This window comes from Megascapheus bottae, chromosome 8 (assembly GCF_031878675.1).
Source record: "Megascapheus bottae isolate mThoBot1 chromosome 8, mThoBot2.hap1, whole genome shotgun sequence".
NCBI classification, from domain to species: domain Eukaryota; kingdom Metazoa; phylum Chordata; class Mammalia; order Rodentia; family Geomyidae; genus Megascapheus; species Megascapheus bottae.
In genome coordinates, this window is record NC_143516.1 from 18,583,278 (window position 1) to 18,597,011 (window position 13,734).

At 47.6% G+C, this 13,734-nt stretch overlaps 1 protein-coding gene across 7 annotated transcripts in view; it reads left to right on the forward strand.

The window, feature by feature from the left end:
- Nucleotides 1–13,463, forward strand: part of Nhsl1 (NHS like 1) — a 212,845-nt gene extending 199,382 nt beyond the window's left edge. For 2 of the 7 annotated variants that reach the window (XM_090338044.1, XM_090338045.1), the window contains exons 5-8: nt 258–389; nt 4,886–8,170; nt 8,553–8,826; nt 11,981–13,463. In XM_090338044.1, the coding sequence (XP_090194170.1) occupies nt 258–389; nt 4,886–8,170; nt 8,553–8,826; nt 11,981–12,614 (4,325 nt within the window). In that variant the 3' untranslated portion in view covers nt 12,615–13,463. The remainder of the gene's footprint in view (nt 1–257; nt 390–4,885; nt 8,171–8,552; nt 8,827–11,980) is intronic. The other 5 variants (XM_090338046.1, XM_090338048.1, XM_090338049.1 and 2 more) reach the window with 3 other exon arrangements.
- The last annotated feature ends 271 nt before the right edge of the window (nt 13,464–13,734 follow it).

Genomic DNA, 13,734 nt, shown 5'->3' on the forward strand with positions numbered 1-13,734 from the left:
AGCACATTTGCGGCTCATTTGAAAATGAGATCAAGTTGCGTCCTTCGGAAGGACACACACTCAGAAATTGGAAATCAGCCTTCTGGTGATAATGTACTCACTTTCCTTTCTGCCCTTCAGCGTTCATCATCATATGACTGGCTAACATCATTATTAATATCTCCTTTTCATTTTACAACGAGCTCCTGAAAAAAGCGCATGGTGTCAGCTTGCTTGAAAATAACATTGCTTTGCTTGTTCTACTTACTCTACATCAGGGGAGACTTTCGACCGCCAGGCCAGCCTCCGGCGGTCTCTCATTTACACAGACACTCTGGTAAGACGACCGAAGAAAGTCAAAAGGAGAAAGACTATTACAGGAGTCCCTGACAGCATACGGAAGGAGCTAGGTACGGCTCATCAGAATTGTGTTCTGTTGCCCTCTCTGCCGCGCAGCTGCTAGCTAACCCCTGTGTTGTGCTTGGAAGTTCATACATTCTGATGGGCAGCCTCTTTCCTGATGAAGCTTTAGGTCAGATCCTGTTCCTACACAGATGATTCTCCTGTGTTTCTGGGAGGAGGAGGAAGCAGGAAGTCCTGTGAAAGCTGCAAATGGACCGATAGCAGTGAAGGGTTCCATCAGTGTTCCCATACCTTCAACATTGGGCATCTCCACATTTCATTTTTTACTTAGACCTTCAGTTTTCATGAACTGAAACCTTAACCTAGCTGTCCAGGATTACTTAATAGCAAATGTTCATACAATAGAAAATGGTCATGTTTGTTGCATAATGCCTTCTTCAAACTCTGAAACAAGTTCATAGCTTTTTTTTTTTAATTGAGTATTTTTAAACTTATGATCAAAACAAAAACAGCACTTTTTTTTTTTTTCATAGAAATCGGGACGGAGAGTGGTGTGGCTCATGGTTCGGTCACCCATTGTTTTTGTGTTCCTCCCCTTCCTCCCCTCCTCCTCCTCCTCCTCCTCCTCCTCCTCCTCCTCCCCCTCCTCCTCCTCTTCATGTAATCACTCCTTCTCCTCATGTTTTAATGAGGCTTAGAAGAAGCATCCACAAAGACAATTTAGCTAGACAACTGACGCCTCTAATGCTAGACTGTGTGGGTTTGAACCCTGACTCTGCCACTAATTCCCTGGGTGGCCTTTGGGCAGGTTATTTTAGCTCTCTGCATCCACTTCCTCATCCCACAAATGGGATGGTGAACTTAATAGAACTTTGTAGTCTTGAGAACAAAATGAATTTATACCTGTGAGGCCACTGCTGTGATGCGATGATACCCATTTTAAAATTCGCCTCTTTCACTAGCCTGTAGACTTTTTTTCTTACCTGCTTCTTTCAGCTGAGGTTTTAATTTATTTGTTTACTATTGAAGGATGTTTGCTGGGAATCCAGTCATTATTTCTGAGCTTGCTACTGGTCTGTGAATCATGCTGACCTTACCCTAGTGTAGCCATGCCTCTGGAACAGCTCCTCAAGGGAACGGTTCAGCTGTCAGAGCTGACAGTCATTGAGTATGTCTAGTCTTTTTGTACCCAACACCCCCTGCTAAATGCCATGTATTTTAAGAAGCAGAGAGGTTATCAGGAACAGAGGCAGGACTGCAGTTGCACCTGATTTGTTAAGTCTTAGTGTCTGCCCTGGTGGCTGCCTGAGCCCCTCAAGCACCTTCTCTAAACTTGTGTATTTTCTCCTCCTTGAAGCTTGGCTATGCCTCTTTCTTTCAGATTCTTCTCCCCCCCCCCTTTTTTTTTTCCCTTTCTTAAGGAGACTGTCAACCCATTTGAAAAAATTAATCTCTACTCATATGATCTGTAATTGATGAGCTAATTTTATAAGTACTCAGAGCATTCATAATGGAGCTGGTCTTTTTAAGATGATGTACCTTAACCTAAAAAGTGTAGCTTTAAGGAGAGGCAATTGGGCCCTTCAGAAGGTTGATACTTCGATGTAAGCTATCTTAGTGGGGTTTTTTCCACCCAAAAGAAGTCAATTCTGGTTGCCTTTGTGCAGAAGGCATAACTCAGATGAAGATGTACAATGTAATGTACACAATTAACGAATATGAATTAACCTGAAAGTTAAGAACTTTTCATTCCTTTCTTCATTGAATCAACAAGCTGAGCCACCAGCTCAGTTGCTTCTTTGATCCTCCAGCTAGTGAAGCCATTATCTTTTGGAATTTTAATGTTGTAACATCAACAACTGAGACCCTGGAACTACTGTTAATTCCTCTTCTGCATGTGACCTGGAACCCTCACTAATACTAGAGGAAGGAAAATAGCTTTCACATCATCTGTATTGCCAGACATGAGACAGTCTGTCATTGTGCTCAATGGCATCACCTTGGCAACTGCACTAAAGGGTCACTGAGGAAATTGTGTCTAAGTTAGAGGATAGGTGGACAGAATGAGAGAAGTAACATTTCAGTAGAGCTCTACTGAATCAAAACATTGGATTACGTATTTACCCTATCCTTTCAATATTTTTGGGATATCTTTGCCATTTCTCCCAATATTTTAAACTCAAAGGGACTCTGGTTTGGAAGTCTGTACTACCTAGAAATTATTTTAAAAATAGATATTTGATATTCTTCATCTTCCCCAAAATTAGTCTTTCTCTAGATATAAAACATCAAGAAGTATGGCTGAACCACATAAACTAGACTGATAAAAACGGACCCTGCCCACTAGATCCTACTCAATGATAGGATAGTTCCCACCAAATGGTCCCTAACCCCTAGACATGGCCCGCATAACAGGAGTTTGGATGTTTAAAGAGTTTAACAGAGGACCAGGAGCATGGCCTAGTAGTAGAGTGCTTGCCTAGCATGCATGAAGCTCTGGGTTCGATTCCTCCATACCAAATACACAGAAAATGCCAGAGGTGGTGCTATGACCTAAGTAGCGGAGCACTAACCTTGAGCAAAGTGTCCAAGGGCAGTGCTTGGGCCCTGAGTTCAAGCCCCAGGACTGGTTAAGTAGTGGCAGTTTAAAGCTAACTCTGTGCAAAAAGCATTGCAGTTTTGTGGTGTGTGTGTGGAGTGCTTAGGGCTCAGAGCCTTACACGTGCCAGGCAAGTGCCCTTAACACTGAGTTATACCCATAGTCTACCCCAACAATTTTGGAAGGAAAAAAAAGAAAAGAAAAAAGAGAGAGAGATTAACTTGGTTGTTAGATAGATGAGATTTTCCTTGAAGGTTTGACATTGATTGAGCAGATACAACCAACATCAGCCCACCTCCCTTCTTCCAGATTACACAGTGGCAGAAATTTATACCTTCTAATTTCTTTCCCAGTCTGATCCTGTCCTTTATATACTTTTCCTCTTCTGAGAGCCGTGTGTGTGTGTGTGTGTGTGTGTGTGTGTGTGTGTGTGTGTGTGTGTGTTCCGTCTTTCTGTTCAATAAGAACATGGTAGAGGAAATAGATCATCTTTGCTATGAAAACCATCACAATGAAGTCTTTGTGCTAGGGGCCTTCTTCCCAGGATACTATCTTCGAGCTTGATACAAACCCAATGCTACCATTTTAGTAATACCCCTTTGCTGACTTTGAGAAGGGGGTTGAATGTATCCAGTCAAGGCTATGTGCCATAGGTGGTTAACCTTGTGGGGTAGAAGGAATTTTTGGCACTGTTTTTGTGCAAGTGTACAACAATGCAGATGGATGCCCAGCCAGCATGGCTTGGCAAAACCTAAGCCAGACACCCTTTCTTCAGTATTTACCTCCAATGCATGTCTGATGATTTACATTTTGTTGCCGTGGCATTTAAATGAGGATGACAGAATTCTAAATTTATTTTCCAACTACATAGAAATGAATCGGAATATCCTACCATGATGTTTCAACTTTAAGAATCAGATAGGATTATTTTGTTGATAAATAATTATGTTTGGATACTATCCTCATACAAATTTTTGACTTGAGCAAAAAAAACAGAGAACCATGGTTTTGGCACTATTGTAAAATCTATCCTAAGGACTAGTTTTATTTTCACAGTACACTATGAGTGAATTCTTGGCTTCATGATTTTTTTATGTTTTTAAGCTCTGTTCTTTTCTGGCTAGCTGGCTTGATATCTGTTTATCTATACTTGTAGTTTTTATCATCCACTTGCCTCTCTTTTTACCCCTCAGTGGGTTTCTTTTCTTCTTTCTCTCTGTTTGGTTGTAAAATGCCAAGAAATGAATAACCCTAATTTGAGGAATGTTTCCTGGATCGGTTCCTGCCACCCCACCCCCACCCCATCCCACCAGAACACAACAGATTGCTGTTGAATTTTGAATGTCACCAACAGACAGATGATAATAGCTTAAGATGGATAATGAAATGTTTAGAACACAGATGGGTCTCTAAATCAATTTTCCTTCTCTTAGGATTTCCTTCTGACTTAAAGAATCAATGCAATCAACACCATTTTATACCAATATCATTTAAATAGTATTTCTGTGGCCCTATTGTTCTATTACTCCATTCATGCACTTTGGGGGAAAGTAGGTAGTAACCGCCTTGATAGATCCTCTGGGCCATTGCCTGGTGGGGAAAAGTTATTTTGAACTTTTTGCTGAATTGATTATTTGCAAAGTAAACCCTCTACAGCGCATAGGTGTAGTGGCCCCCATCTTTAAGGGAGAACCTGAGAATTCCATAGCAACACTCAAGCTGTAGAAGGCCCTGAAGAACACATTTAAAAGAGAAGTACATACAATTGACAATAAGGGGTTTTATTTTAGGAAGTGTCAGCTCGGTATGGGAGAAATGAAACTAAATCACATAGGAAGGTTTTATTTCTAAGAGTCACAACCGTGGAAGAAGGGGCTGAGGGGCTGGTGATGCCCTGTGCTTCTGTAATTTCAGGTAACAAGTCTCTTTCTGCTTTATCTCCAGCATCTGGCACTAGCCAAGAGGATGTTGGGGGTCACTCACTGTACACCCCAGACCACTACTCTACATTAGGAAGGCTTGATAGCTATTGGTCCTCCGGGCAGCGCTTGGAAACCAGGGATACCAGCTGTCAGACTGAGGAGGTGAAAGTGGTTCCTCCTTCCATGAGAAGAATCAGGGCACACAAAGGACTGGGCATCGCCGCCCACATGAGCCACTTCTCGGGCTCCTCTGGCAACATGTCCGTGCTGAGCGACTCGGCAGGGATTGTGTGCCCCTCTCGCTTCAGCAGTGACACGGGCTTCCATAGCCTTCCACGCTCTGGAGGCAGGGCGAGCACCCGCTCCCTAGAGGCAAGGTTGGGTGCCATAGGCCCTGAGGAAGACATGGATGGTCCTTTTCTCTACCAGAGGGGGAACTCACAAGGAGATGAAAACTTTGGACATGTAGGAGATGGCTTGAGGACAGGACCGCTTTTGAGGCACAAATCCCAGGAGCTGAGGCACTTGGAGATTGATGCGGTAACAAGCCCGGCCTGTGTGGTTTCTCCTCATGCTACGTACTCCACCAGCATCATCCCCAATGCCACCCTCTCGTCATCCTCAGAGGTTATCATTATTCACCCTGCTCAGAGCACAGGGCAGCTGGACAGTAGGATGGCCCTCTCCTCCCCCTACTCCAAGACGAAGTCCAGAGATCACCTCCTGTCCAGACGTGCTATGAAAGATGACCACCAGCCTTCCAGCCAGCGCTGGAATGAGAGTCACTCCGCCCCCTCCCAGGCCTCACACTCCCCTTCCCACCGTGCCAGGCTGCTGTCCCTCTGTGCTTCCGACGTCTCTCTGAATGCTCAGGAAAATGGGTCCCATGCCATGCCCTACACCTGTGGAAACCACCTGAGCTTCCCAGCGCACCCCCAGGACGAGGATGGCAAGAGCGAGTGTGGTTGCTCAGGGGAGCGGGGGCCTGATGGCTCGGAGCCCTGGGAGTACCCGGCCTCCAGCAACGGGCGGGCCTCCCCACTGAAGACACAGCCGGCCACTCCAGGCCACTCCACTCCCACAAGTAACATGAGCAGCTGCAGCCTGGACCAGGCGTCCATCAAGGAGGATGCTGGCTCCCTGTACGCCGAGGACCACAATGGCTGCTGCGGGGCTCTGCCGAGCGAGTCCGGACACAGGTCTGGACACCTGTGCAGCAGCAGCAGCAGTGAGGGCTTCGGAAACCCCAGGCACAGCGTGGTCAATGTTTTTGACGGAAGAGCTCAGAAGAGCCAAGGGGACCGGTCACCTTATCTCGATAAATCCCTTTCCAGAAACATCTCTTTGAAGAAGGCGAAGAAGCCTCCCCTGCCACCTTCCCGGACAGACTCCCTCCGCAGAACCCCCAAGAAGAACGGCCAGTGTAATGGGCAGGTGCTCAACGAGAGCCTGATTGCCACGCTCCAGCACTCGCTGCAGCTGAGCCTCCCGGGCGCGGGCAGCGGCTCGCCCTCCCACAGTCCCTACAGTGACTTGGAGGAGCCCTGGCTGCCTCGTTCTCGGAGCCAGAGCACAGTCAGCGCCAGCAGCAGCATGACCTCAGCCACCACCCCCAACGTGTACCCCCTGTGTGGAGTCACCCCGTCCCAGAGCGACACCAGCAGCGTCAAGTCAGAGTACACGGACCCGTGGGGTTACTATATCGACTACACGGGCCTGCAGGAAGACCTGGGGCTCCCAGCTCGAGGATGCTCCACCAGCAGCGGGGCGCCAACTGGAAACGGGCCTGTGCGCCCTGTCCAAGAGGGACCCAGGACCACCATGCCTCAAGTGCCTGGTGATGGCTCTGTCAAACCAAAGATCACATCACCCGAGAAGTCCCAGAGAGTCACCTCTCCATCCAGCGGATACTCCAGCCAGTCCAACACCCCCACCGCGCTCACCCCCGTGCCTGTGTTCCTGAAGTCGATGTCACCAGCCAATGGGAAGGGGAAAGCCAAGCCCAAGGTACCAGAAAGGAAGTCCTCTCTGGTCTCCTCAGTGTCCATGTCCTCTTCCTCCACTTCTCTCTCCTCTAACACTTCTACCGAAGGAAGTGGCACCGTGAAGAAGCAGGATGCAGCCATGGCTTCCCCCCTTGCTCCTCCTCTCCCCCTTCCTCCTCTGCCATCTCCTTATCCTGCCCACAAGTCTCCTTCTCTTCCTCCTCCTCCTCCTCCGGCAGAATTCTTCGAGGGCTCTACTCTGCCTCTCTCTCCCCTGTTCCCCCCTCCGCCCCCAGAAGCCCTGGCTCCCTTCTGCACCCCCACTGACTCTCCTCACCCCTCAGCTCAGAGCCCCCTTCTAGTCTCCTCAGCCCCCTTGCCTGCACCTCCACCTTTCTTGCCCCCTTCAGAGCCACCGCCACCCCCTCCACTGCTGGACCCCAAATTCATGAAAGACACCAGGCCTTCTTACAAAGCCTCTGGCCAGCTCGAACCCTCCCGTGGGGCCTCCAGGCCACCTGTGAGCAAGGAGGAGCCAGGCAGGCCCCCTATCCCCCTGATCACCACAGAGGTGCTGCAGGCAGTGCAGCTGAGGCCCGTGAGAAAGAACTCAGGCACTGAGGCAGCACTGCTGCCTGAACCAATTGCTCAGGAACAAGGAACCCCGACTGTTCCACAGTATCACTTAAAGCCATCTGCCTTCCTGAAATCCCGAAATAGCATAAATGAAATGGAGAGCGAAAGCCAGCCTGCCTCCGTGACGAACCTGCTTCCGACGCCTGCCAAGAGCCCGAGTCAGGGTGACCATGACAGTGCAGCCAAGCGTGGCGGCCCTCCCAGCTGCAGCTATGGGGCTCCAGGCCCTGGGCCTGGCACTGGGGAGGCAGAGGCTCCACCAGACCCCACCACCGCCCCACTCCCAGACTCTTCACCCAGCAGAAAGCCACCTCCCATCTCCAAGAAGCCCAAACTGTTCCTGGTGGTGCCACCTCCGCAGAGAAATCTCACAGCGGAGCCTGCAGAGAACGGGAGGGAAGCCTTCCTCCGGGCACCCAGCCCCACCAGGGCAGGGGAGGGCTCTGTGCCAAGCAAAGAGGGGAAGGAGAGCCCTGCATGCCGGGCTGCCTCTCATGCAACTGACCCTGGAGGCTCGGTGTTGGAGGGAGACGCTGCAGGAGCCGTGTCCCCTGGCAGAGTGGAAGCCAATGCTCCCATGGTACAGCCTGATGCCTCACCAGCCCCTGCACAGGAGGAGCCCCCTGAAAGCGGCAAGGACGGCAGGGGTGATGCAGGGAGCTATCTGCCTCAACAGGACAGAGAAGGTAAGTTTGGCTTCGTTCCTCTGTGCACTTCTGATCATTTGCTGCTCACACGTGGAGGCAGGTAGATGAGAGGACTCTGTGTAGAAGTCGGTGCCAGGAGGGCTTCTTAAAGGTTCCTATCAACTTTACATCTTAAGATTAAAAAAAAAAAAAAATATATATATATATATATATATCTAAGGGAAGAGCATGATCAAAAAAAAAAAAAGGACGGTGGGGGTGGTATACGGCAGTCTGGCTATAAAACAGCAGTGAGTAATCTCCCTTTAGAAGAGCTGCAAAGAAACGTGCGAACAAAATTTAAGAGCAGTTCAGTGCAAGTTGTATAAGAGAAAAGGCAGGGCCCCAGCTCTGAGGCTGGTGGTATTCCCCACCTTTTCAGATCTCCCTGGAGACCCTTCCCCACTCCACCCCTGGGACCCATACAATGCCAGCCATGGCAGGGAGACAGCGCCTTTCCCAGCTTGGCAAAGAATGGAAGTCCTGGTCACTGCATCTTGTGTTCCTGCTTGCTTGCCTCCTGCAGCGGGGGTGCTGGAAAGCATCTCTACTGGTGCCTCTTCAGAAGCCTGCGACAGTAAGGAAGATGGGAGTGATGAGGTGACGACACCCACTAGACCCAGGACCACTGAAGACCTTTTTGCAGCAATTCACAGGTACCCTATGCTGCTTCTTCAGACTTCAGTGTGTTTTGTATAATCTTCCGAAACAGCTTCTCTATGTTACTTTCTTGAGGTTTCTTCTGTTTTACAGTCTTGATTCATTAACTCCAACTCTGTTTTTATTACTGTGAATCTTATCCTTTTATTTCCTCTCATTCCAGTTTTTCTGTTTCATGTTTTATCACTGACTTTTGTGAGGACATTGTGGACAGAAGCTCAGTGTGATACCTTCAGCTAGACACCTGACTTGCTGGCCAGGAGCACATACGACAGAGTGCTTAGGAGAGTTGAATTAGAGCAGCCAGGGCTCAAGTCCAGGTTGAGGAATGCTGGGTTCTGTAGACTTAGGATGTACAGGCTGATTCTACAGAACTCCCTTCTTGTTTAGTTTATTATTACAATAATGATGGTTTTTACTGAACAGAAATCTGTAATTGTGTAGTACAATTTCTTTGGCTTCTTGGTTTTTCAAAGAGAAGAGAATTAATATATCACTTTATGCAGGAGCCAAAGGGCTGGAGTTTGCTTGTTACTGAATACACTGGTGCCATCTACTGGCAATAGAAATAGTTGGTTTAAGAAGAATTGTAGGGTCAGGGTTTTTTTTGTTTGTTTGTTTTGTTTTATTTTCCAGAATAAACTAAAGTTAGTTTTATATATGTGGGCACCTTTAAGAATGTATATGATGCTGGGAGCTGGTGGCTCACACTTGTAATCCCAGCTATTCAGGAGGCTGAGATCTGAGGATCACGGTACTAAAGACAGTGAGACTCTTATCTTCAGTTAACCACCAGAAAACCAGAAGTGGGGCTGTGGCTTAAGTGATAGAGCAATAGCCTTGAGCTGAAGAGTTCAGGGACAGTGCCCAGGCTTAGAGCTCAAGCTCCCACAACTGACGGGGGGGAAAATATGTAGATGATTTAGCACTAAAATATTGTTTATTACATCAGTTGTTTGGCTGTAAACAGCCAAGCATTCCTATAACAATCACCATAAAAATTGATAATATTATACTTTTGCTTCCTGCTAGACATCTTACTGCAGTGTTTTCAGGTAACTTTCATGAATGCTTGCCTGCTGCCAAGACCATACTTTTATCAAACTTATAGTCTTTTTTCCCCCCCGGAACAAAGCATCTTACAAAGTCATTGGATTCTCTGTATAAGTAGCCAATGCCCCCAGTTCCTGGGATTTAATTGAAAGGACTGTTGCATGAAATGGAAAGGCCCTATCTGGAACTCTGTATTCGACATCTGAGCATCTAATTGTGAGAAACACAAGCTGGCAAGCTGAGATATCCATCACGAAATTGCCCAGTGCTCAATGCCTTTCAGTCCCAGTATTAGTACTGTAGACTAAGGGTGTTTTAGTAGTTTCTTTGATCTCATTAGAAATAAAAAGGTAGCCATTCCCAAAATAGGGGAAAAAAATAGAGCACATCTTTTGCAACAATATTTAGTGCCATTTCTAGAGCTTTATGTGGAAGTTGCCATTTTAAGCATGCTAGATGCATAATAATCACTTGATAAATATTCTCTGAATTAAATCAGTTAGAGATTAACTGTCAGGAAATTCTTTTGAGATCCAGAGTCTTTCATTTAGTATGAAATGCATCAAATTGCTAAGTGTATATATAATATATTGTGTCTATAATGCACATCCAATATAAATTACTGATATAATAATAGCAAGCCATAGCCAGACTTGTGTTGCCTGGTTACTCTGTACTAAATACACTTGATCTTCAGGAAGCCCAGTTGTTATGGGGCCAAATTACTGTTTACTTTTTCTAAAATTATGCCAAAGGTTTCTTCCACACTATTTTTTGGCAGCTTTCAGGAGGCACTAAAACATTTGTGGTTTCACCTACATGGCAGTTACGTGGACTGAAGATGTGGAAATCATCCAGTGTGTAATACTTTCTGCATGCAATAGAGAAGTGAAATCAGGTAGCCTCGAAATGACTTGCAAAGACTGATTAAGGATAAAGGCTAGCTTGTCTTGTAGCACAAATTCAATACTGTATTAGCAGTTATAATCAAAAGCCTTCTAAAATCCATGATAGTTACATGTCTTTTAGCCTCTAAATTCATAATTTATAATAAAGACTACTTAAAACTGAGGCACAGCTTTCAAGTTTTTTTCATGCAAATTAATTCATTTCAGAATTAAAGCCAGATGGAAAGTGTAGAATGCCAGTTGAGGTGTGAAGATTTTGTGTTTACTGAACTAATTCGTTTTTAAGCCAACATTAACTATTTAAGTACCTTTATAGCCATCTTTAGGAATACAGAGAACATTCATTTGTTTAAATTTAAGTCAATATTATTAACAATGCATGTAATCCTAGCTATTCAGGAGGCTGAAACCTGTGGATCGCCCCAGGCAGGAATCCTGTGAGATTATCTCCAATAAACCACCAAAAAGTAGAACTGTGGATCAAATAGTAGAACAATAGTCTTGAATGAAAAAGTTCAGGGACAGCGTGCAGACACTGAATTTAAGCCCTGGTATTGGCACAAAATAATGACGACTACGATGATGATGGTATTTGAAGGGCAGCTGCTCTTAAGAAACAACAATACTTTGTATAAAATCCTATCGTGTATGTTAGTTTAAATCTACAACCAAGGGCTAATTAAGTATTGTTAGCTGGGGGGAGGGAGTTTAGCAAGACCCATCTCAACAAGCAAACTAGGTATCTGAAGTAGGAAGGTCCTGAACCCTCTTCTGCCTCCCCAACTTGGAGAGATGCTTATTTCTGCTGGTTGGCTAGGGGTTGTCGACTGAGAGCTGATTAAAATGTGACAATGGCCGAAAACTTAGGGAAGGGACCTAACAGAACACAGTGAGGGGTTTTGTTTTTTTTTTTTTTAATCACGTGGACCGGGTGGGGTGTGGATTAAGAGGTAGAGTGCCTGCCTAGGTAAAAACCATCTAGAGAATGGAGCAAGGCCCAAGTCAGTGATGAGCGCACATAGCTGGGGACTCAGTGATCAATATAAAGGTATCCCCTACTCACAATTAGATATTATTATTTTTTGACAAGTCTTAAGTTCCAGGTGATTGAAAACGCGCCAAGGGCAGCAGGGAGGTGAAACCAAGCCAAACCATGTGTGACCTTTATCTCCCCGATCTTAAATCACAGATCCAAAAGGAAGGTGCTGGGCCGGAAAGACTCAGAGGACGACCACACCCGAAACCATTCTCCCTCCCCGCCCGTGACGCCCACGGGCGCCGCGCCCAGCCTGGCCTCTCCGAAGCAGGTGGGCTCCATCCAGAGGAGCATACGCAAGAGCAGCACCAGCAGCGACAACTTCAAGGCGCTGCTGCTCAAGAAGGGCAGCCGCGCGGACACCAGCGCCCGCATGTCGGCGGCCGAGATGCTCAAGAGCACCGACCCTCGATTCCAGCGATCGCGGTCGGAGCCCGCGCCAGACACCCCAGAGAGCCCGTCCAGCAAGACCAGGAGGGCCCAGGAGGAGTGGGCCAAGAACGAAGGCCTGATGCCCCGGAGCCTGTCCTTCTCGGGCCCCAGGTACGGCCGCAGCCGCACGCCGCCCTCGGCGGCCAGCAGCCGGTACAGCATGCGGAACCGCATCCAGAGCAGCCCCATGACCGTCATCTCCGAGGGCGACGGGGAAGCCGGGGAGCCCGCGGACCTCAGGGCTCGCCACGCACTGGACGTGGCCACGGCATGCGCACCGGATGGACTGGCACGGGCGCAGGGAGACGAGCACTCCCCAGAGCAGTGCCAGGATGCCGGCAGAGAGGGGAGCTAGGGCCTGGAGGCGCGGTCCCCCGCGAGGCAGGGGTGACCATGCGCCCCTCCGCCCCTCGGGAAGCCGTGCCACGGCACCCCGGGACACCTCGCACCCACTTGCCACGTGGCGTCCAAGCAAGTAGAAGCTTACACTTCTGAAAGTGCTTCCTGGGGAAGAGTATTATTTTTTAATTAAAACCTCGAGGCGCGTGTGTGAGTTTGGAACACTTTAACAACTACGCACACTAACAGTATGTACAGAGCTAGGAGAGAGCCAGGCGGCCACGCCGGGTGGAGGATGGAGTCCCCTGGACCAGGCGGTGGCTGCTTTCGAAGCAGTTTATGGAATGAGCCCCGGAAAAAAGGAAGGAAGGAAGGGAAGAAGGAAGGAAGGAAGAAGGCCATTGTAACTCGTGAGGTAGAGGCTGGAGGTCAGCCATGCACAGGACACTCGGAAGGGCGCGCAGAGGGAGGCGCGGAGAAGCTGGGGAGCGCTGGGCGGCCAGTGGGTTCAGGTACTGTTTTTGGTTCTGTTTTTGTTTTTCTGGGGAGGGGGGAAGGCTTTGCTTCTTTTTCAGCTCAAATAAAAATCACAGAAGCGGAAGGAGGCTGGCATTGGTGCCTGCTGCCACAGCTTGGCCCGATGGCAGAAGTGTGGCTGAGTGGTGGGGAATGACCTCCTCGAGCGGCCCGCGGAGCCAAGTGCACTTGTGCACCGGGGCTGGGGAGGAGCAAGTGCTACACTGCTGGGATTTGTTTCCTGCTTATTAAATAAAACTTTTTCACGATTAAAGTTGAAAACTTGCACTACAGAACTGTGGGCGAAGGCTTTCCTTTTTACGAGTTTGTTTTTTCGTGTTTTTGTGTGTGTGTGTGTGTGCGCTCTCTCTCTCTCTCTCTTTCTCTCTCTCTCTCTCTCTTTCTCTTTCTCCTTAACCAGAGTTTAAACTTCCACTTGGTAATTCCTTATCACTTGAAATGTCAACATTTGCTAACTTTTGGATATCCTTTTGGTTACACCAAAGAAAAAAATAGGGCATTTTCCCCCCTTAAACTGCCTACAGCATCATATCCTAATTTAGAAAGGTTTACCAAAATCTATGATATATTATCTCACTTTGAAGAAAATGCTGGCTAGC